The sequence below is a fragment of the Mus caroli genome, unplaced genomic scaffold (assembly GCF_978045245.1).
Source record: "Mus caroli unplaced genomic scaffold, Mus_caroli_1 scaffold_14, whole genome shotgun sequence".
NCBI classification, from domain to species: domain Eukaryota; kingdom Metazoa; phylum Chordata; class Mammalia; order Rodentia; family Muridae; genus Mus; species Mus caroli.
The window spans coordinates 28,924,125-28,948,928 of record NW_028227269.1 but is presented as its reverse complement, the minus strand read 5'-3'; the positions used below and the strand labels follow the sequence as shown (position 1 = coordinate 28,948,928).

Below are 24,804 nucleotides of genomic sequence, written 5' to 3'. Positions count from 1 at the left end.
GACCTACTAGAGAGTTGTAAACTCCAGGGACTTGAGAGGCTTCATGGAGCCAATAGGGATGACCTTAGTCAAAATGCCCAACTGTGGGGAGATAGAATCTGAAGAGACCACCTCCAGTAGATAGACATGGCCCCAGTTGTGGGATGGAGCCACCCACCCATCTCAAAAATTTTGACACAGAATTGTTCTTCTCTAAAGGACTTGCAGGAACGAAAAATGCAGACTGAAGGAAAGGCCATTCAGAGACTGCCCCAACTTGGGATCTATCCCATGTGCAGACACTAAGCCTTGACACAATTGCTGATGCCAAGATGTGCTTGTAGACAGGAGTCTGGCATGGCTGTCCTCTGAGGCTCTACCAGCAGCTGACTGAGGCAGATGCAGATACTCACAGCCAACCATTGGATTGAGGACTGGGACCCCTATGGAAGAGTTAGGGGAAGGACTGAAGGAGCTGAAGGGGATTGCAACCCCATAGGAAGAACAACAGTATCAACTAACCAGACCTCTGAGATCTCCCAGGGACTAAGCCACCAACCAAAGAGCATACATGGGCTGGTCTGTGGTCCCCACTACATATGTAGCAGAGGACTGCCTTGTCTGGCTTCAGTGGGAGGGATGCTAGAATGAGGTGGGAGTGGGTAGATGGATGGGGGAGCACCCTCTTAGAGGCAAAGGGGATATGGGATGTGGTGGGGGGCTTTTAGAAGGGGGACCAAGAAGGGGGACAACATTTGGAATGTAAATAATTAATTAAATTTAAAAGACCTTAATTTTTTAAAAATTAAAACAGGTATGATAAGAGAAGAAACCTAGGTGTCTATAAAACCTAATTATGTCAGGTGAGACATGGTTGCCAATGTGACTACATGACATAGTTTTGGGTGCAGGAGCACAGTCAACCTGAATCATGTATTTCTGTCTTTCTAGTATGCAGATGGCATTACTCTCTCTCTTGTATGCTTGTCTGCTTTGCCTTTTAAAAATATATCGAGAGTGCTCTGGTTGGGGAGAGGAGACTGCTCTGGTTGGGGAGACAGATACCAGGTACCAAAGTTGAATCAAGATCAGGTTAATGATCTAAACAGCCCTATATCCCCCAAAGAAATAGAAGCAGTCATTAATAGTCTCCCAACTAAAAAAAGCCCAGGACCAGATGGGTTTAGTGCAGAGTTCTATCAGACCTTCAAAGAAGATCTAATCCCAGTTCTTCACAAACTATTCCACAAAATAGAAACAGAAGGTACTCTACCCAACTCATTCTATGAAGCCACAATTACTCTGATACCTAAACCACAAAAAGACCCAACAAAGATAGAAAACTTCAAACCAATATCCCTTATGAATATTGATGCAAAAATCCTCAATAAAGTTCTTGCTAACCGAATCCAAGAACACATCAAAACAATCATCCATCCTGACCAAGTAGGTTTCATCCCAGGGATGCAGGGATGGTTCAATATACGGAAATCCATCAACGTAATCCAGTATATAAACAAACTCAAAGACAAAAACCACATGGTCATCTCGTTAGATGCGGAAAAAGCATTTGACAAGATCCAACACCCATTCATGATAAAAGTCTTGGAAAGATCAGGAATTCAAGGCCCATACCTAAACATGATAAAAGCAATCTACAGCAAACCAGTAGCCAACATCAAAGTAAATGGTGAGAAGCTTGAAGCAATCCCTCTAAAATCAGGGACTAGACAAGGCTGTCCACTTTCTCCATACCTATTCAACATTGTACTTGAAGTCCTAGCCAGAGCAATTCGACAACAAAAGGAGATCAAAGGGATACAAATTGGAAAAGATGAAGTCAAAATATCACTTTTTGCAGATGATATGATAGTATATCTAAGTGACCCTAAAAATTCCACCAGAGAACTCCTAAGCCTGATAAACAGCTTCGGTGAAGTAGCTGGATATAAAATTAACTCAAACAAATCAATGGCCTTTCTCTACACAAAGAATAAACAGGCTGAGAAAGAAATTAGGGAAACAACACCCTTCTCAATAGTCACAAATAATATAAAATATCTTGGCGTGACTCTAACTAAGGAAGTGAAAGATCTGTATAATAAAAACTTCAAGTCTCTGAAGAAAGAAATTATAGAAGATCTCAGAAGATGGAAAGATCTCCCATGCTCATGGATTGGCAGGATCAACATTGTAAAAATGTCTATCTTGCCAAAAGCAATCTACAGATTCAATGCAATCCCCATCAAAATTCCAAATCAATTCTTCAACGAATTAGAAAGTGCAATCTGCAAATTCATCTGGAATAACAAAAAACCTAGGATAGCACAAACTCTTCTCAAGGATAAAAGAACCTCTGGTGGAATCACCATGCCGGACCTAAAGCTCTACTACAGAGCAATTGTGATAAAAACTGCATGGTACTGGTATAGTGACAGACAAATAGACCAATGGAATAGAATTGAAGACCCAGAAATGAACCCACACACCTATGGTCACTTGATCTTCAACAAGGGAGCTAAAAACATCCAGTGGAAGAAAGACAGCATTTTCAACAAATGGTGCTGGCACAACTGGTTGTTAACATGTAGAAGAATGCGAATCGATCCATTCCTATCTCCTTGTACTAAGATCAAGTCTAAGTGGATCAAGGAACTTCACATAAAACCAGAGACACTGAAACTTATAGAGGAGAAAGTGGGGAAAAGCCTTGAAGATATGGGCACAGGGGAAAAATTCCTGAATAGAACAGTAATGGCTTGTGCTGTAAGATTGAGAATTGACAAGTGGGACCTCATGAAACTACAAAGCTTCTGCAAGGCTAAAGACACCATCAATAAGACAAAAAAACCACCAACAGATTGGGAAAGGATCTTCACCTATCCTAAATCAGATAAGGGACTAATATCCAATATATATAAGGAACTCAAGAAGGTGGACTCCAGAAAGTCAAATAACCCCATTAAAAAATGGGGCTCAGAACTGAACAAAGAATTCTCACCTGAGGAATACCGAATGGCAGAGAAACACCTGAAAAAATGTTCAACATCCTTAATCATCAGGGAAATGCAAATCAAAACAACCCTGAGATTCCACCTCACACCAGTCAGAATGGCTAAGATCAAAAATTCAGGTGACAGCAGATGCTGGCGAGGATGTGGAGAAAGAGGAACACTCCTCCATTGTTGGTGGGATTGCAAGCTTGTACAACCACTCTGGAAATCAGTCTGGCGGTTCCTCAGAAAATTGGACATAGTACTACCGGAGGATCCAGCAATACCTCTTCTGGGCATATATCCAGAAGATGTCCCAACCGGTAAAAAGGACACATGCTCCACTATGTTCATAGCAGCCCTATTTATAATAGCCAGAAGCTGGAAAGAACCCAGATGTCCCTCAACAGAGGAATGGATACAGAAATTATGGTACATTTACACAATGGAGTACTACTCAGCTATTAAAAAGAATGAATTTATGAAATTCCTAGCCAAATGGATGGACCTGGAGGGCATCATCTTGAGTGAAATAACACAATCACAAAAGAACTCACACAATATGTATTCACTGATAAGTGGATATTAGCCCAAAACTTAGGATACCCAAGATATAAGATACAATTTGATAAACGCATGAAACTCAAGAAGAATGAAGACCAAAGTGTGGACACTGTGCCCCTTCTTAGAATTGGGAACAAAACACCCAGGGAAGGAGTTACAGAGACAAAGTTCGTAGCTGTGATGAAAGGATGGACCATTTAGAGACTGCCGTATCCAGGGATCCATCCCATAATCAGCTTCTAAACGCTGACACCATTGCATACACTAGCAAGATTTTGCTGAAAGGACCCAAATATAGCTGTCTCTTGTGAGACGATGCCGGGGCCTAGCAAACACAGGAGTGGATGTTCACAGTCAGCTATTGGATGTATCACAGGGCTCCCAATGGAGAAGCTAGAGAAAGTACCCAAGGAGCTAAAGGGATCTGCAACCCTATTTTTGGAACAACATGATGTACTAACCAGAACCCCGGAGCTCTTGTCTCTAGCTGCATATGTATCGAAAGATGGCCTAGTCGGCCATCAATGGAAAGAGAGGCCCATTGGACTTGCAAACATTATATGCCCCAATATAGGGGAATGCCAGGGCCAAAAGAATGGGAATGGGTGGGTAGGGAAGAGGGGGCGCTATGGGGGACTTTTGGGATAGCATTGGAAATGTAATTGAGGAAAATATGTAATAAAAATATTAAAAATCAAAAAAAAATATATCATCTTTGTCCTCAGATACAACTCTGGTAGAACTTTCTGGGAAACAGAGTGAGAGCATTACTGGAGAAGGAAATGGCTCTGATGTCCATAGCAACAAACTGCTCAGGCTCTGGCCACCCAAGCAGCCAGCCCAGGCATAACAGGACAAGGGGCTCTGCATGTGAAGGCCTTAATTGTTCTTTGGGAAATCTTAGCCAACCCATGATGACTGAGTTGTAGCAGCAGATATTTGAAGCAGGAAATGTTTTTTTGAGAAACCTGAAGCTTTAGTAATTAGGAGAATTGAAGACTGCAAGGAAAAGAAACATTGGGCCTGGGTCACTAAGGACAGGGATGCCCGTAGAAAACACAAGGGACAAGACAGAGAAGAACTAGCTGGGTCAGCTGGACTAGCAAGCGGACCTTCCAGAACGGATTTGACACCCGGGCATCGCCTGCCTAAGGAAAATAGGGTACAAGTTTTAAGAGATAGAATGTGGGCCTGTGATGGAGCCCTGGAGGAAGCAGCAAGAGGAATTACTATTGCATATGGAGAAGTTTGAAAAGCACTGTAGAAATACATATGTGGGTGAGCTTAATCAAGAGATTTTTGCAGCCGGGCGTGGTGGCGCACGCCTTTAATCCCAGCACTCGGGAGGCAGAGGCAGGCCGATTTCTGAGTTCGAGGCCAGCCTGGTCTACAGAGTGAGTTCAGGACAGCCAGGTCTATACAGAGAAACCCTGTCTCGAAAAACCAAAAAAAAAAAAAAAAAAAAGAGATTTTTGCAAATTTAAGACAAGTTACAAATATTACCATGACCCTAGCCTGTTTAGCCCCGCTCTGTCATGCTGGTACTCTAACCTCAAGTTTACACCCAGATCACCTGGGATTTGGAGGTTTTTCTGAGAGTTAGAAGTTAATGTGTAACTTGCTTTAGCAGACACTGGACCGTGACTTTGTGTGTGCATTGTGCTTTCTGGTGGCACAGTCACACGGGTTTTCCAGGAAAGCTAATGAATTGGCTTGAGGAAAACAGTGAAAAGGCTTTGATTTTGTATTATTGTATAACAAGGAAGTGTGTTACCAATAAAAGACTGAGGTGAACTCAGAGAGTGAAAAAACATGTGAGAGAGAGAGAGAGAGAGAGAGAGAGAGAGAGAGAGAGAGAGAGAGAGAGAGAGAGAGAGAGAGAAAGAGAACAAGCTGTCTCCAAGTGCAGTTTCAGAGCAGCAATGAGTCACCGGTCAGCTTGCACCTTTGTGACTGCCTGAGGCTGAGACTGAGTTCATGGTGATCCGATCCTCTGCTCTTGAGAACCCGGAAACGACTGAGGCTGGTCCTCAGCATAGCTATACCTAGTTCACTTCATGGAGACCATGTACAAGCACATACAGCAAAATAAATTGAATTTTTAAAGATTCCTTTATTTTTATTTTATCTATATGAATGTTTTGCCTGTGTTATGTGAACCACACATGTGCACTGCCCACAGAGACCTGAAGAGGGTGTCTAGACTCCTGGAAATAGAGTTACAGACTTTTGAGCTGCCATGTGGGTGCTAGGAATGGAGACAGTTTCCTCTGCAAGAGTGCCCAGTGGTATTAAATGTTGAGTAATTTCTCAAGCCCCATATGATAAAAAATTAAATATAAATATATATCTCATTGTAGATTTAAGAAAATACCTTATTAATGAGAGATGTCTTCACATATTACATCAGTGAAGACTTGTGTATGAAAGCCCATGTCGTGGCTTAGAAGAGGCTGAACCTTCATTTTTCTCTTAAATGTTCTTCTATTCGATATTAAAATATAACAAAGGTTAAACTGTTTTCTTAATACTTAATAATTATTTAAATATTATTATATTTAAGCTCAACAGCAGCACTTACCCTGGGAGCCAGCATTCAGCTGTACAGGCGGGTGGGCTGGCTGGGGCCTTGACGATGGTTTTGGAGGTAATTCTTTGGCCTGGGAAGCACAAGAATAAATACACAACATTTAAAAATCTACTTTTACTTATGAGAATAGGATGATTTTGCTTCTAACCTGTTCATTTATCAGGTTTCTGCCTTTGCATTTATTAACTGGGCTCCTAGAAACTCGTATGTATGCAGGGCTGGATGTGAGACTCTAACGTGGGCTGACCTAGTACACTGCAGCACTTGGGCCCCTCCCTCTCTGACGTGTGTTGTGTGTGTGTGTGTGTGTGTGGTCTAGTGCGCTCTGGCACTTGAGTCATTCCCCCTCTGACAACTGTATGTGGTTTGTAGGGGGCTGTAACTCCAGGGATATAGTCACAGGGAACAGTCAGCAGAGAAAGGCGGTGAGAACTTAAACTCTATACTTCAATTTCACTCTGCACAACAGGAACAAAGTAGGGACCAAAGAAAGAAAGTCACAGCTAGAATTGGTTCTCCCATGTTACCAGACTTCATCCTAAGAGACATACAATTATAGATGATAAACTATTTTTAAAATCTCTACCTGCCAAAACTCTAGGACATTTCTGAAGACATTACATAAATGAATCATAAAGGAAGTTCAGTGTATCGCTGGGAACTTGCTCTCAGAGCTGGCTGTCCTAAGACAGAACCCCTTGTGTTCACTGAGAGAGACGAGAAGCCAGACCACAGCACCTTCCTCTGCTCCCGGGCTACTTTCTTCAAATTGATGCGCTGCCCTTCAGTTTCATACTTCTCAGTGAAGGAATTGAGAATTTCATAAAGATCTTCAGCTTGAGCAGGCTGTGGAACATCTCCAAACAAAATGTCGTAAGCTCGAATGTCCTGACAGTAAAATCTAGTAAATACAAAGTGAAGAACATCTCTGTAGCATGCAGAGCTGCTTTGGAGGTAAATATGGCACACTCACACACATGTGTAGTCGTTCTTATGAAGCACATCACATACCACAAGTCTTACCCCATGTCTCACTCTTAGGCTTACCCCAAACTCACTTTCTAGGTTAATGTATGTACATATTGATATGCACTTTTCTTCATATAAGAACCATATCATATATACACACATAGACACAAGTTATATAGAAACACATAAACATATAAAGTACACATATTCCATATGCCTTATTTTTGTGTTTTTCTAAAAAAGAAGTCCTATACATAGCTTTGTGATTTCTTTAAAACATTTAGCTGGAGGATTTACAGTTCACTGAGGGATTACTTGTTATAGTTTACCTAATATTTAGCTGAGGTTTAGGAAGAAAGCTGCCAAAGACCTAGAATTAGGAGTTTCTAAAAGCATTCTCAACTTCATGAAACCAGAAGTGGACAGAGACATCTCTCTTGCTTCTCTAGGATGACTTTTGCAAACCTTAATTTCCCTCATCAGACTAGTTCTGGCTTATAGGCAAGGCAGCAGTATGATATGTGCTCTTGGGAAAGCTGGTGTGAGCCTGGTAGCAGCATTTACTCCAAACTCAGTAGAGTGTCTGTCAATATTGGCAGGGTCCTGATTGCCACTTAGGCTCTGGTCCCCTTGGGCTTGTGATTCTGTAGTCTGCTGGGTTCGATCTCTAAGACCCACTTGAGGAAAAACTGTCCAGACACAAGATTAAGGAACTTCTGAGATAGCAACAAATATTTGAGAAATCAAATTGGGCTTTGAATCCAAACTGGTCTCTATTTGGTATGGAAGGAGACACTTCAGAATGTGGTGATAGGAAGTCTTTCGTAGTGAGGTATTTCTGACTGACCCATAGTATCATTTGCATGCTCATTACAAGGCATGGTAATGTCATACTGTCACCTAGTATACGCTGTCACCTAGTAAAACTTATGGTTGTGCTTATTACAATGCCAAGTAGAAAATAAATGCATCTGCAATTGAATGTATGCCATGATTGCATCGTATTTGGCAAAAGAAGACTGAGGAGAACGAGGAGGTAGCTGGAAAGTATTAGTAAGAAAAATGTATCATGCTTTATTTTGTCTAAGCTTTATTTTCATAAGATTATACTACTTTTCAAAATGTTCAATTACTTTATTATTATTTTATGTGTTTGGCCTGGGTGGACTTCATGCTTGACTGGTGCCCTCAGAGGTAAGAAGAAAGTGTCTTATCCCTTGGGACTGGAGTTAGGGCTGAGGTTGTGAGCCACCATGATGGTGCTGGGAAACAAACCTAGGTCCTCTGTAAGAGCAACAGGTGCTCTTCACTGCTGAGCCAGCTCCCCAGCCCCAAGCAACACTGATTTCATCTTACAGATTTTAAATATAGACCTTGAGGTATTTAAATGATAATGTAAGTGCAAACTCTTAGACTATGACAACTTTTGAAGTATTATCTTCTCAGTGTGTACTTCAGAAAAACCAGAGGGACTCTGTGTGAACTTACTTCCGATTGGTTTCTTTCCTCTCAATCAGACAGCTTCCTTCCAGGGAGATACCAGCAAAGAGGCCCCTGGACTTGCAGTATGTGAAGACGGCTGCGGAGCTCCTCAGGGACACGTTGCCTTCCAGGTTCCTACAAAAGATGACAGAACCATAGTGACTGCTCATCACTGGCACTTAGCCACAAGGCCTATCTTCCTGGGCCATGGCATTTCTTGGCTGAGCTAGAGTTTTAATGTGGCTTGAAGAGAAGGCAGTTGTGGGAAGACACATCACATGGAGGTGCTACAGAAGGGCCGGTGGTATGGTGGGATTACACTGGAGAGAGAGATCTGGGCGTAGTTTTCTCAACCAGAGAGGAGTGCTGAGTATAGACTTTTCTTACATACAACATTTCAGATGGCGAATAGTTTAACTTCCGTAAGTAGGCACAATTGTACCTCTCTAGCATGATTACTAATGCAAGAATACTGTTTCATTAAAAGAGAAGGAAATTAAAATTAGTGCTATAAACACTGCTCAATAAGATTCAACCATTTTATCTTCAATGATTTACTTTAAGAAAAATTTATTCCAGAATACTTATATCCTTTATCAGTTAATAAAACTTGACTATACTTATAGAAAAATTTATGTCAATTCGACAGAAAGCATGTCCTGTGAAAAAGCTTTAGAAATCATGTGTGTTCATTTTAACTTAATTTTCTTCTTAATGTGAAAAAACTATGACTCTTTTGTCTTTATAGTTTAGAATATTTACATACCTGCCTAGGGGCCCAACTGCGACAGTAAAATTCCCTCCAAGGGTCAGGTTTCCACCCTTTGCAAAGGCTTCTACTGCTCTGTCGTAATTCAGAATGATCACCAAATCGGATACCTGAAATGTAGAAATCCATTCACTTATAAATAGCCACACAGACTGATGAACAAGTAGACACGTTTAAGCCTAGCACTTGGGAGACATAGGCAAGTATATCTCAGTGTGTTCAAGGCCATCCTGCTAGCTAATTCCAAGCAGCTAGCTAGTCTACCTACTCGATAAACAACACCCGACCTCCCTAAGAGAAAAACCCAAAACCAAAACAACCAAACTAAACAGTCCATAACATACACAGTGACTTAAACTCAGCTCTGTCACATATAACTTTCAATATGGATAGGAAGCCAGATGTGAAAGGGCTTTGTGTAGATAAGGCCAGAAGCCAGCCTTGCACAGGTAAATTATGGCAAATACCTGTGAGGCATACAGTCTTCAGTAGTCTCCTTTATCCCTCCCATCAACTTGCAGGGCAGCTAACAATGTACCATCGAGCCTGCAAATTGTCAACACTGATAACCAGAACAGATCAAAAACGGTGAAGACCAAATGGCCTCTGGTCTCAAAATAAACTACAAAATCTATTCTGATAGAGTGCAGAGCTAGGACTTCATACCAGGCTTCATGTCTGAGGTGGCTTCTACCCAAACTCAGTAAGTGGCTGTATACTTAAAGAGCCTGAATATTAGATATTTAAATCGTGTTAGTTGGCTTTATTATTAGTAATGTCTAAGGAGATTCAAGTGAATGCTTAGATCAATACAGCATAGAGTTTGTTTTTCAAATTCACAATGGCCACAGGAGGCCCAAAGTTAGAGAAGAAAAAGAGTATCATGTGTGAGGCATCAACGGAGATGGCAGTGCTGACCCACACTTCCCTCCCCCTTAAGCTGTGATACTTTAGGTGGCATCCTGTTCTTGTAAGACCTTGGTAGGTCTCAGCACAGAACATACCTCACCCAACTGTCATGAGGATCAGATACACACAGCATCTGTATCTGTAAAGTTGAAGGAAGAATGGCAGGTGATAAGAAACTGGGCTTAAAATAGAAGATATTTGGGTGGGAATGCCATTAATTCTTAATTGTTATGTCATCTTGGGGGAAATAATGTTGATAGATGCTCAAAGTCTGGCTCCTTCTTTATAATGGTGGCATGTTCATATAGCCACCCTCTACTGTGCAAGGAAAAGAAATGAATGAGGCCTATATGGCCACATAACAGGCCAAGCAGATCCTAAAACATGCCTTAACAGGCATAATTATTTAAAAATGTCTAAATGTTTTCTAATCAATGTTTCATTTGATGTACAGAAAAATCTTGTCATCAAAACATCCTTCAGAAAATTGGACATAGTTCTACCGGAATATCCAGCAATACCTCTCCTGGGCATATACACAGAAGATGCTCCAACATGTAATAAGGATACATGCTCCACTATGTTCATAGCAGCCTTATTTATAAAAGCCAGAAGCTGGAAAGAACCCAGATGTCCCTCAACAGAGGAATGGATACAGAAAATATGGTACATTTACACAATGGAGTGCTATGCAGCTATTAAAAACAATGAATTTATGAAATTCTTAGACAAATGGATGGATCTGGAAGATATCATCCTAGGTGAGGTAACCCAATCACAAAAGAACACATGCTATGCACTCACTGATAAGTGGATATTAGCCCAGAATCTCAGAATCCTTCTTAGAAGGGGGAACAAAATGCCCATGGAAGGCGTTATAGACAAAGTTTGGAGAAGAGACTGAAGGAATGACCATTCAGAGATTGCTCCACTTGGGGATCCATCCCATTAGCAGTCACCAAACCCAGACACTATGGCAGATGCCAAGAAGAGCTTGCTGACAGGAGCCTGATATAGCTGTCTCCTGAGGGACTCTGCCAGTGCCTGGCAAATACAGAAGTGGATGCTCACAATCATCCATTGGGCAGAGCACAAGGTCCCCAATGAAGGAGTTAGAGAAAGTACCCAAGGAGCTGAAGGGGTTTGAAGCCCCATAGGAGGAACATCAATATGAACTAACCATTATCCCCAGAGCTCCTTGGAACTAAACCACCAATCAAAGAAAACACATGGTGGAACTTGTGGCTCTAGCTGTATATGTAGCAGAGGATGGCCTAGTTGGTCATCAAAGGGAGGAGAGGTCCTAGGTCCTGTGAAGGTTCTATGCCCCAGTATAGGGGAACGCCAGGACCAGGAATGGGAGTGGGAGGGTTGGGGAGCAGGGGGAGGGGGGAGGAGATAGGGGATGGGGATTTGCAGAGGGGAAACTAGGAAAGGGAATAACATTTGAAATGTAAGTAAAGAAAATATCTAATAAAACAACAACAACAAAAAGCCCATCCCTGATACAAGTAGTTCTTGATAAGTGCAGAAGTCTTCTCAACTCTTGCCAAGTGTTCAGTGCAAACTCCCCATCTCCCTTGGCAATAAGAGTGACAGTGCCCTAAACAGGACTTTGGCCAGGTAAATAGATTGACTAATGCCTAAAGGCAGGGTTTCTGTTTACTAGAAAAGCAGATCACTTAAGGCCCATTCCTATTTGCCAGAAATCACCCTTAACCCTCCAGGAACTTCCCTTAACCTCCCGCAAAGGTCAATTACCTTGGGCAAGGGCACCTAGTCAACCCAGATGCCTGGATTAGCTCAGGTCCTCACCCTGATGACTGGCATCTAAAACCTGCTTGCTTTCTACCATTTTCTTAATTGCTCTCTCCCACCCCATCCCCTGCCCCAAGACAGCGTGGGCTGTTTGATACCCAATAACTCTGCCCAGGGACTGGCCCAGTTTCTCTGCATCTTCACTTATACTAACTGACATAGTTAACTATGCAACTGAGGATTGCAGTGTTGAATGACATGACAGTTTAGCATCTCTTCATTGTTGTCTCATTCTTCAACTGATGCTGCTGGCCTTGGATGTACAATCCTGTTTTGGTCTGCTGAATGCTGGAATTACAGGCCTATTCCATTACACCTGATAGCATTCCTTCTGCCCATTTAAGCACTTCATGCTGTGATTATATAACCATGTCTCACAGACACCTGGAGGTAACAAAATAACCTTGTATTGTTTGGTACATTCACACTCAAAAGATGTGAATTTCCCTCCATAAATGCTGCACTAGTTGCTGCATACAGTTTAGGGTAAGCTCCAAGAGAAAGGTTTCCCCAGTAGAGCATTGCAGCTCCAAGAAGAAAAGTATTCTGTCAGTCTGGAGCCAAGGAACACTACAAACTCACACTGCGCAACAAATCTCACACAAGAGGCTTATTGGGAAACACCCAAGAAGTGGCTGCCTCTGCTAGGGAGAGAAGTCCGTAGGGATCTGAGCAGGACACAGGGCTTCTGGGGGATGAAGGGTGGGGCTGCTTGGATATTTAGGTCAGGGATTTTAGGTTTTTGAGCTCAGGAATTGGTGGTTTTGGTGGGCTTTCAAATTGAAAGTAAGCTCAGACTTTTTACCTACACTTACAACCACTCAGGCCAGTTAAGTCAGGAAAAGAAACCCTGAGAGGCTTCTTAGGAAAAGTCAGTCTTCTAATTTTCTATCTGCTCTGTATTTGGTTTCTCTGAAGTAAGAGTAAGATGATCCTGTGTTCTTTTTGTGATACTAGTGACCAAGATAACAGCCCGAGAGATTTCTATAGCTGAAACTGAAAAGCAGAAAAGTCTTCCTGATGAAGGCCGGGCAGTGGGGCAACATGAGACAGTATAAGACAGCACTGGAGAATCTGACAAACGTTTGAATGTTTTATGCCTCCATTGCTGGTGGGATTACAAACTGGTACAACCACTCTGGAAATCAATCTGGAGGGTCCTCAGAAAATTGGAAATAGATCTATCTGAAGACCCAGCAATACCACTCTTGGGCATATACTCAAAAGATGCCCTACCATGTACCACAGGGGCATGTACTCCACTATGTTCATAGTGGCCTTATCTGTGATAGCCAGAATCTGGAAACAACCCAGATGTCTCACAACAGAAGAATGGATACAGAAAATGTAGTTCATTTATACAATGGAATACTATTCAGCAATTATGAACAAGGACATATGAGTTTTGCAGGAAAATGGCTGGAACTAGAAAATATCATCCTGAATGAGGTAACTCAGGCCCAAAAGGACATGCATGTTATGTACTCACTAATAAGTGGATATTAGCCAAAAAAAAAAAAAAAAGTACAGAATACCTAGGATACAATCCACAGAACTCAAGAAGGTTAACAAGCTGAAGGGCCCAAGTGAGGATGCTTCAATCCCAAATCACTGGAGGCAAAGGGAGGAAGAGACCTCAGTGGTAGAACGGGAGAGGGGAAAGGAGGAACATGATCATGTATGGGGGTGGGGCAGGAGAAAAGCCCTGAGGGCCAGCATAATGAATGGAAATATGCAACCTCAGTGGGTGGGAGGTGGGAGATAGGAGGACCATCTAGAAAGTACTGTTAGACCTAGTGGGGAAACCCCCACTCCATTCCCGATTTGGCGTGCACCCAAAAAATCACGAAGGACCATCTCTTGCTGTAATTACATGAGGACGTTTAATTACGGAGCTCCGGACCAACATGCATCCCACACAGGAGATAACGGATGTCGGCCACGAGGCTCGAAAGCTAGGAGTTTTTATGGGGTAAGGGGCTTAGGGGTGTGGAATTCAGCATAGCGACACACTATTGACTTACTTAAACATTAACAGAAGGATTACAGAGCAAAAGGGCTTTGTTCCTGTGGGCTGGGGGTTTATCTTTGTTCACATAGCAACCAGTTGATGACTTTTACCTGGTGCCAAGGGGCAATAGACAGAGGGGAGGTTCCGGCCAGATGGCCTTGCCTGCATCCTTGAATTCTTTTCATCTTCACAGTTAAGATGTTCTTAGGAATGCTTTAACAACAGCCCTGCCCTGGCAGGCCTGGGGGCTGTTCTGCTTTGTTCTCAGTCCCAGGCCTGGGCAGTGGGCTCTTAAATAACTCACAAGTTACAATATTTTACCTTCCTTCAGTACCAGAGACCTGAGGGGATTCAAAGGGATCTTAGATGAAATGTCCATCAGTGGGGAGAGGGAACTTGTAGAGTCCACCAGATAGATACTTAGAATACCCAAGGTATAAGATACAATTTGTGAAACACATGAAACTCAAGAAGAACGAAGACCGAAGTGTGGACACTTTGCCCCTTCTTAGAATTGGGAACAAAACACCCATGGAAGGAGTTACAGAGACAAAGTTTGGAGCTGAGACAAAAGGATGGACCATCTAGGGACTGCCATATCTGGGGATCGATTCCATAATCAGTCTCCAAACGCTGACACCATTGCATACACTAGCAAGATTTTGCTGAAAGGACCCTGATATAGCTGTCTCTTGTGAGACTATGCCAGGGCCTAGCAAACACAGAAGTGGATGCTCACAGTTAGCTATTGGATGGATCACAGGGCCCCCCAATGGAGGAGCTAGAGAAAGTACCCAAGGAGCTAAAGGGATCTGCAACCCTATAGGTGGAACAACAATATGAACTAACCAATACCCCGGAGCTCTTGACTCTAGCTGCATATGTATCAGAAGATGGCCTAGTCGGCCATCAGTGGAAAGAGAAGCCCATTGGTCGTGCAAACTTCATATGCCCCAGTACAGGGGAACACCAGGGCCAAGAAGTGGGAGTGGGTGGATAGGGGAGTGGGGAGGAGGGTATGGGGGACTTTTGGGATAACACTGGAAATATAAATGAAGAAAATACCTAATTAAAAAAACAAGACAGGGCACTAAGTGGAGGGATGGGGTTGTCATCCCACAGTCAAAAACTCTGACCCAGAATTGTCTAAAAGAACCGCAGGGACAAAAATGGAGAAGAGGCCGAGGGGAAAGGCAGTCTAGTGACCAGCCCAACTTGGGATCTATCTCAAGGAAAAGCTCCAAGGCCCAACACTATTACTGTTGCTATGGTGTGATTACAGACAGGAGCCTAGCAAGGTTGCCCTCCGAGAGGCCCAACAAGCAGCGAAAAGAGTCAGATGCAGATATTTACACCCAACCAATGGACAGAAGTCAGGGACCCCTGATTGGATAAAGGGAGAGAAAGTATATAAACTTGTAGGCTTTGCCTTTATAAGCCTCTGTCTAATGTAATTCAGTGGCATTATCTGGGAATCCTGGGGGTGGCCCTGGCTAGTGTCCATCTTCCTATCCAGTATTTAATAAAGTTTGCTTCAAATTTGGCTTAAATATTGTGGTAGTCATGTTATTCTCATCAAGTGGTATTAACAATGCAAAGATGACTCTGAGATCAGCTGCTTAGAAGCAGCAGAAACTAGAAGAACTGCCTGGAACTGAGTAAGCTTTTATTGATGCAGCTTTCTTCGAGTCATTTCTGCTCCTATAGCAACCCCTCACCCAGCCCATATTACTATAACTAAGCCCAATAAAACTCTGGCTCACTCTGTTGGGACTTTGGTCTGTTGTGGACTCCCTATCTGCAGTGAGTAGATGAGTACTGTCTTTTCCCAGGAAAAGCTTTGTCACACAACCCCTCTTACTCATACTCCACAGAGGCTTGACTTGTCTTCTCTCCATTCTCCCAACCCCTGTTGACTCTGCCTGGAAGCTATGCAACTTCCCTGCTGATCTTGTTACAGAGGCTCACACACCTAACTCTGAGGCAGTGGCTAGTCTCACCACACAAACCAGATAGAGGGATTGCCTTCCACCATCTTCCAGTCCTCACGCAGCTGTGTCCTTGGAGGCTTAAAGACTAAACTCTCATCTCTGACAAAGGCTTCCTAATATTCTCTCTGTAAAAGACTGAGTTGGTTGGTGCTCCAACCCCTACCAAGTTCCAATGACAGAAACTCAGCATCTATTATGAACTCTGCCAGTCAGATTATTCTAGGGTAGGCTGGAAGCAGTGCTGTGTTCTGTGCTTTGGAGTTCACTGCCATTTTCCTATAAAGAAGCTGTTGAATGTATGTAAGACATAGCCTGTCATTATTATATTCTTATACTACCGGCTTTCAAAGCTGTGCTTCTCAGAAGTCAGATTGTCCATTAAGAAAACAATGGAAATGAATGTTGTCATCTTTGAATAAATATGTGGAAGAATGTGATGCCTGGTGTAGGTTCTGTCCATTTGTTTGTTTTACTGCAGAACCCTCTGTCTGTCTACAGTGTTTAGGAAGAACTTTCTTTGAGGATGTAAGCCTGCCTGTTCAGCTGGATACAACAGGATAAATTAGATGTAAACTTACTTTCACCACTGAAGCCTGCCCCATCTGTGCTTTGGCGGGGGGCAGGGAGGGCTGCTCCACAGATCTCTTATTTATTTATTTATTAATTTATCTTTTTTATTTATTAGATATTTTCTTTATATACATTTCAAATGCTATCCCGAAAGTTCCCTATACCCCCCCCTCTGCCCTGCTCCCCACTCTACCCACTCCCGCTTCTTGGCCCTGGCATTCCCCTGTATTGGGGCATATAAAGTTTGCAATACCAAGGGGCCTCTCTTCCCAGTGATATACGAGCTCTGGGGGTACTGGTTAGTTCATATTGTTGTTCCACCTATAGGGTTGCAGACCAAAAAAACACAAAAAACCAAAATATAGTTCAGTTATCTCTAATAAAGGGAAAGAAATGGCTCCTCCGGCCTGCTGTGAGCAGGGACGTATAGTCTTGCTGGCAAAATTAGGTCCAATAAAGTCCAGGGAGAGTCCCTTAGCCACAGGGCTAGACAGGAGACTAGAGATAAAAGCTATCCTGGTCCTGATGCTTGCTCTTTCTATGGGCATTTCCAAGACTGTTTCTTCTGTGGTAAGGTATTTCTCTTACCCGGGACTCCTTTGCCTCACTTCTGTGGTCTGCCTTTGTATTTGCCCCACCAAAGATGGATGGATGATCTTGCTATTGTTCCTACTTTGTAATTATGAAGACACAACAAACTAAGGAACAAGACCCCACTTCCCTAAATTCCTTTACATGCCTGGGTTTTATAGTTAATGTTTTAACAGATACAATCATTTTTAAAAGGGCTAAAGGGAAAAATAGCTGAGAGGTTTTATTGGCAAAGGAACCAAGATCTCCATGGCTCACAGAATCATTCTATTTTCCGGTTACTTGATATCTTTGTAAAGAAAAAATACATGCTAAGGTTTCAGGCTGTCTGTCTCCAGCTGCAGATAAATGCAAACTCGTTATGGATATGCAGATCACTAGCTTCAGGCTTATAGGGAAATAAGTGCCCTTTGGCTATGGATAATACTGAAAATAAAATTCTCATATGCTGTTTTAGCTCATGGAAAAGTCAGCTCTGGAGATAGGATTTGACTGGCCCAATTCAGACCCAAGCATGTTTATAGCAAAATTTCCTACAAAGTCTCTGTTCTGGGTCAGGTGGCGCACAGACTCTGTGATAGGGAAGAGAACAGAACAGCCTAAGGAAAAGGCACTGTGTGCTCAAGAACATCGGAAAGATTAACTATTTGCAGATTGTGGTTACTATTATTCGTCAAAGGTGCTGATAACAATGGGATGCTCATACATGGGAGGGATTAAAGGGACTCTGTCTAAAATCTTTCACACAACATTCCAGCACCACAGTCAGCTTCATTCTTTTGGATGCTATAAACACCAATTTATCATACATGCTATAAAAATCAAAAAAACTATCTTGTATTTTCTCCAAGATTTATTTGGAAACTTATAAGGTCTAATGGTTTATAAGTATGTACACAGGTAGTATCAATTTATTACATTACTTCATGTGTATAATTTAGATTAAACTTTTTTTTTTACTAATATGATATTGTGCAATGTATTTTGAACTGAATAGCCACCTGCTTGAAATAATCACAGCTAGGCTTACAAAATTCATTTTCCTCCTGGAAAGGAGAAGATAGGCAAGGTCCTTGGACCTGCACATCGGTATCCAGTCCCTCCTCTCAGGCCCTAATTCCATAAGGCCTCAGGGTTTTCCAGGGAACTAGGAAGTACAGGTTAGGAAAACTAAGACTAAAGGGGAACACTGGGGGCAGTGTCCACCTGTGCAGCTACAGGGAAGCTGTTCTGTGCAGTAGGTGAAGACCACAGCGGGAATCTACCACTTAACTCCCCTTCTCTCTAGGAAAAAAATTTCTTACAGCAGATGGTAAATGTGTGTGTTATTGTTATGGCTCCTAGTATTTAATTTTTAATTGTCTGATCAAGGGTATTTATATGTAAAGGTTAAGATGGCTGGATGTTTTTATGACTCAGAAGAAAAATATGACTTGTCATCTAAATCTCCAACGGCAGATGCTTAGCTTGCTGAGTAGTTTAACTTATTTCTTATTGGGTCTTTTTACAAATGATGTTCCCCCGTTCAAGGTCATTGGTTTCTCTAGAGCTCTTACTGAGGAGTAAGCGCACTTTCTCAGGGTCAGGGAGACAACCAAAAAAGCTACGGAAGATACAAATTTGAGGTTCTCTCTCTGAAAATAGAATAAATGACATTAATAAAGATGGGGACAGATCCATAAAAGTCCAAAGCCCCATATAGCAGATCTGAATATACTCTATAGGGATTCTGGAGAAGCAATGGAGAAGAAAATAACAATTACTGTACACTCAGCATCTCCCAAACTCACATATGAGGACTCTGTAAACGCTGTCCTTAAGCCTGACAGCTGAACAGTACGGTATCTGCAGTGAACAGTATGGTATCTGCAGTGAACAGTACGGTATCTGCAGTGAACAGTACGGTATCTGCAGTGAACAGTACGGTATCTGCAGTGAACAGTATGGTATCTGCAGTGAACAGTATGGTATCTGCAGTGAACGGTATGGTATCTGCATCCCAGTTCACCTGGCCATGCATGACCTTGATGCTGGACTGCAATTCTCCTTCTCCTGAGAAAGCTAATCCCAGGGATTTCCCACTGACAGTAATAGGAACAGGCTTTCCCTTACTCTGCATGGAATTCCTGGGGAACTGTCAATTATTTAGGACCTATATTTTAGGGCATTTGTTTCAAAACACTTTAAAAGAAGCAATAAAAATACTAAAGACAGTATTTAAGATGCAATAAGTAACTCTAGGTAATAATTCAAAACTACATTTAAAAAACTAATAATTATCTTTTTTGGATGTTAATGAAATAAATTCCAGAACTAATTTTATACTACCATCAATATAAGCTTCGTGATCCAAACTTTGTAAATGATAAAATTAAAAAAATTATAACATATTATTCCAAGAGGTTTTTATGCATGTCAGTCTATTTGATTATTAGTATAAGCTAAGGGAAGGCCATTTCCATCTCTATGTTGTAGATGAAGAGAGTTCCTTTCAACATCACACAGCAGGTGGGTGCTCTGGTTAGAATTTGAGCCAGTGCCACCCTCCCCCATAGAGTAGTTCACCCAGTAATCCATGTTGTTTTGAAAACAATAAAGTATATATTTAATAAGATGTTTGTTTAATGTCCTCACGTTTCATTACATTTCTTTTTTAAGGCAATTAAACTGGAAAAAATTCTCAGTTTCTAAAGAGTGATCTTGAAGGTCTCCTTTTTGGTCTTTAGTTTTTTTGAAATTTAAGTTACCTATTACTACTTGGTCTCTCAACACGTTCAAATCAAATGACATTTTATCTGATGCTCAAAGCAGGCTCACCTGGAGTTGGGGCAAGCAGAGGGCATAGGGACTATAGAAATGGCAGGGTGTAAAAAGACGATTGGGAATTGTGGAAGAAGAGATGGAAATAAGGAGTGGGATCAAATGAAGAGTGCTGGGGACATCAGAACTGGAAGTCCGGGGAGCTGATCTGAGGAAAGGAACGACCAGGAGAAGGCACCAGAGGCCACAGCTGCTGGGAGCAGCACTTCCAAGGTTCCACAGTGGATTCTACTGTCTACACTGCTGGTGAGACCCCGAGGAGCAGAACTCAAACATTCTGTGTTTATGTTGTCTTGGATGTATACAACAGTTAATACAGAAGGTAAAAGACAGATAAATATACATTAAGGGAAGGAAGGAGGTAATAGGAGAGGAGAGGAAAGGAGAGGAGAGGAGAGGAGAGGAGAGGAGAGGAGAGGAGAGGAGAGGAGAGGAGAGGAGAGGAGAGGAAGCTGGAGGGGAACGATCTGATTTCTTCTGTAAGAAGCAAAATAAGGTCACTCTGGAGCCCCCGCCCACCATGCTGAGCCTGGCTACCTTTAGGGATTGTGACAACGGTGTAGTCAGCCCACTTACCTCTATTCCTATTTCAAATCCTCCACCAAGCCCAGCTATCCCAATGGCTGAAGGTGCAGACCATTCTGACAAAAAACAAGAACATTCGAATATATAAAATGTGTCATATGAATATTAAGTAAAGGAATACTTATTTTTTAAGAGACTTTGAATCTTATACTTTAAAATCATTTCAAAGTTAAATGTTTTAAAAAAGATACTAAGTATCCACCAAGAATGTCACACCCACAAACTCATGAAACTCACGCTTTCCCTAATGGCTCGCATATGCCTAAACTATGATCGCACTATCCACTTAACATAATACAACAGTAAGAATTTTAACGATCAATATTTTTTAAAGCTTAACTGCCCATGTAAGGTCACAATGGTGTCAGACATAAGAGATCAAGATTCAAGAGTGTTTCAATGACTCCTGGGGGCAGGGACTGGTAATATAACTCTAAATTGTTGCTGTTATATATTGTTTTGGCACCTCTTGTGCAAAAGAAGTTTCCTTTATATTTGTAATCTAAGCACAATATTTTTATTTGGAGTTTAAAATCTGATATGCACTTATTTTTTTCTGGATAGAAACAAATGAAGAAAAACTCCTTTTAGTTTGGTGGTGAGAGTGTTTATCTCTAAACGATGCTTCTATGCTGACCTCCCTTTGCTGGGGACTCACCCTAGAGAAGTATTACTGATGGATACTTCTGGAACTAATCTGCTGGTCTTGGAAGAGGTTGGATTACAGAATTAGTGCCTAGTAATCCTGAAGCTGCTTTTCAGTCCTGTGCCTGACAATGCCTACCTTACTGGCCTGTTCTCTGGGATCAGAAACTCGCCTTGCCCTTTTTTGGGCAGCCTTTCTGTTAGTTTCAGCAGGTGGATAGCTGTTTTTTCTGGAAGATGGGGGAAGGAAACTCAGCCTTTGAAAACAATAGGAAGATGCAGTGCGGTGGAGAGCAGGGATAGAGAGGTTGGTAGAGACAGCCCCTTAGGTTTAAGCAGCAAGTGTCTGTTGTGGATAGCATGGATCTGGAGAGCCTCCGGCAGGGCCCAGCCCGCCACTGCGTTTGCTGTCACTGCTGAGACCTCTGCCCTTGAGCATCTGGGTAACAGTTCATAGAAAGAGCTTCGTATTTTCTAACTGTAAAGATTTAGGGTTTTAACTGAATTGATTGAGCTGAACTGAAAGGATTACATGGTGAGAGTTTTTATTAAAGGGCCTATAGAAGGGAAGTGACTGGGTACAGCACTGGAGTTATGCTGTACTCCAGTACCAAAGGCAACCCTGAACTATGAAAAGCAGACCCCAACTGTGGGAAGATAACCCTGCTGGCTCTGGGGACACCTGCAGGAAACGACGAACCCAAATAAAGGGATAAAGGACGTGTTTATCAACCTCCGTGCTTATGACCTGAAGGTATAAATGATAAATTAGTTATTCACAGTGCAAGGTGTCTCCTCACATGAACAACAACACAGGCCAAACTGAAAAGGCACTTTAGTTGGTTCTGACATGTGACTATGTTTTAAATACTAGTATAAGGCTCTTAAGGTTCATAGTAAAGATAGCAAATGCATTTTGAATTTGTCTCATAAAGATCAAATTACAGTTTTTAGTCCAAAAAAAAAAATGTAGCAATGCTTTCAACATGACTCTGCTGGCAGGAGGCAGAAGGCCTTCACATGTCTTACAGAGAACCCAAGCTGGCATTCGTGCACAGAGGAGACGTGCTTTTCTACGGAACTGAGAAGTAAGAACCCCTATTTGATAAATGTGTGTAGTATTCAAGAAAGCGTCCTAATGGAAGGCCTACAAAATGTAATGGAACAGTCAGATACACCTGGAGTAATGGCCTAGGAATAATCTAAGGCCAGCTTCCCTGCTTTTCCTGACACATACTGCATGTTTTAGAAGAAGCACACGTGGCATTCACACTGGTCATACTCCCTATGAGACCCAGACAGATGCAGAACATAGAAGATGTTAGGTCTCTTCAGGTATCAACTTACTTCCATCCGGAAGACGAGCCAGGACAATCCCACTGCCTCCCCTGGCTGTGACCAGAAACCCGGCTTTAATCACAGACAAAACTGCAAGACCTTTTGCTTTTGCAATCACGTGGGCTGCAAACAAACACAATAGCAATGACTAAAAGACAGCTTGTGACAGAGCTTTGATTTCAAAGATGCATAGCTGAATTCTTTACTTATTACTATGAAAATTAAGTGATTTGCTATTTCAAAGTTTTTTTTTAAACTCATAATCCGTTTGAACTACCATTTTATACTGAAATTCTAATTTTATGTATAAAACTAATGTATTCATATTTCAGAGTTCATGACATAAAATGAGATTTTACGTGAATGTGCCCACTAAAGGAACAACCTCACCACAATGTGAATTTGCTTACATAATAGATAATTTTTCACACTTATGTTTCAGCCTTTCAAAGACATCACTGGAAGGCAGTTTAAGCCCAGGTGTGGTAGTACACACCTTTAATTCTAGTACTTGGAAGGTAGAAGCAAGAGGATATTTGAGAATTCCAGGCTAGCCTGATCTACACAGTGAATTCCAAGCTAACCTGGGCTAGTGAAGCCCTGTCTCCAAACCAAACCAAACCAAAACAAACCAACCAACCAAAAAAGCCCACACATACACAAAAGGTTTATAACCTTCCTCTGTGGGAGGTAGAGGACAAGGGTACCTTCCTGTGCACCAGAAACTGAGGACACCTGTCCTTTGAAGGTTTGCTTTTATTTTTATTCTATGTGTACGTGTGAGTGCATGCATGTTATGCATGTGGATCACATGTCTGAAGAGGTCAGAAGAGTGCGGCGTCCCTAACACTGGAGTTAGATAGGGGTAAGCGGCCACGTGGCTCCTGAGCACCAACCTAGGTCCTCTGTAAAAGCAGCCAGTGTTCTTAGCTGCTGAGTCAGCTCTCTAGCCAAACACCTTACTTTTGTGTTTTAAGATGCTGCACATATGTTGTAATAGATTGAAAATTATAACATATATACAATCAAGCATATTTACTACTTATTATTATTTATTTATTTTAGTGCCACATGTTGGTACCATGTCCTATACATGTCATTCTGGTATCGATGCTTCTAATGTTACTAATGCCTCAATTTGAAGACATTACCCATAACAGCATGGTTTTGAAAGTGAGCATTCTTCACATGCCAACTACCATTTTTTTTTATACATTATCCACCCAGATTCAGAGACAATAAAACACTAGTGATTCCTAAATAATCTGCAACCGTCTCCTCATTTGTAACAACAGACCATGCTTGGAAAGGCTTTCTTTCTTTCTTTTCTTTTTTTTTCTTTTCTTTTCTTTCTTTTCTTTTCTTTCTTTTCTTTTCTTTCTTTCATTTTGGTTTTATGAGACAGGGTTTCTCTCTGTAGTCCTAGTTGTCCTGGAACTCACTTTGTAGACCAGGCTGGCCTTGAACTCAGAAATTTGCCTGCCTCTGCCTCCTGAGAGCTGGCATTAAAGGCGTGCGCCACCACGCCCGGCTGTGAAGGTTTACTTTCTAAATTAAGTCTCTACCTCAGCCTTTAGCACCAGTTGGTAGCAACAGAGCTGCTTCCCACCTTCGCTGCAGCATGCTCCTACTGAAAGCTTAGATTCTCCTCTGCATTCATCCTTAAGCTTAAAAGCTCTACTTTTGAAATGAGTGCATGTATGCAGTTCACTGGAGACCTTGTGGGAAATGCAAATGCATGTTCCTGAGCAGATCAAAGCTTCCAGGGTTGCTCAGCAGCGAGGTCAGAGCCTACCCTAAACAGCAAAGTTCTCTCTAGATGGAGGGTACTGCTGAGGTGACCTAACTATAACTTCTGCTAACAGTTACTCTAACAATGTTCTATCAATCCTTTCTATTTCTATTGTATAATTTCAAGACATCCGCTTAGAAAAAAAAATTGAGTGTTTCTTGACTGAAGGACAGTCACACACTTTAATTAGGAGAATTTTTCAGCACTGTTCAATACAATTATTTTTAGACATAAAAAGAGCATTCCCTGAAACATTGTCAGAAACAACTGGATGCTGGTTATACTAACCAACTGGCAATGATTCCCAGGATTTACCTCTGGGTCAGTTTGCAAGTGGTCAGTCTGACGACTCGAAAGTCACATGAGAAACATATTAGAGCAAGCACTT

At 41.9% G+C, this 24,804-nt stretch overlaps 1 protein-coding gene across 2 annotated transcripts in view; it reads right to left on the bottom strand.

Moving 5' to 3' along the window:
• The window catches only part of Sh3yl1 (SH3 and SYLF domain containing 1), a 47,443-nt gene that overhangs the window by 13,563 nt on the left and 9,076 nt on the right, over positions 1 to 24,804 (bottom strand). For both annotated transcript variants that reach the window (XM_021179031.2, XM_085830276.1), the window contains exons 3-8: positions 22,634 to 22,747; positions 20,633 to 20,697; positions 9,344 to 9,456; positions 8,584 to 8,712; positions 6,865 to 7,027; positions 6,118 to 6,196 (exon numbers count right to left, since the gene is read on the bottom strand). In XM_021179031.2, the coding sequence (XP_021034690.1) occupies positions 6,118 to 6,196; positions 6,865 to 7,027; positions 8,584 to 8,712; positions 9,344 to 9,456; positions 20,633 to 20,697; positions 22,634 to 22,747 (663 nt within the window). The remainder of the gene's footprint in view (positions 1 to 6,117; positions 6,197 to 6,864; positions 7,028 to 8,583; positions 8,713 to 9,343; positions 9,457 to 20,632; positions 20,698 to 22,633; positions 22,748 to 24,804) is intronic.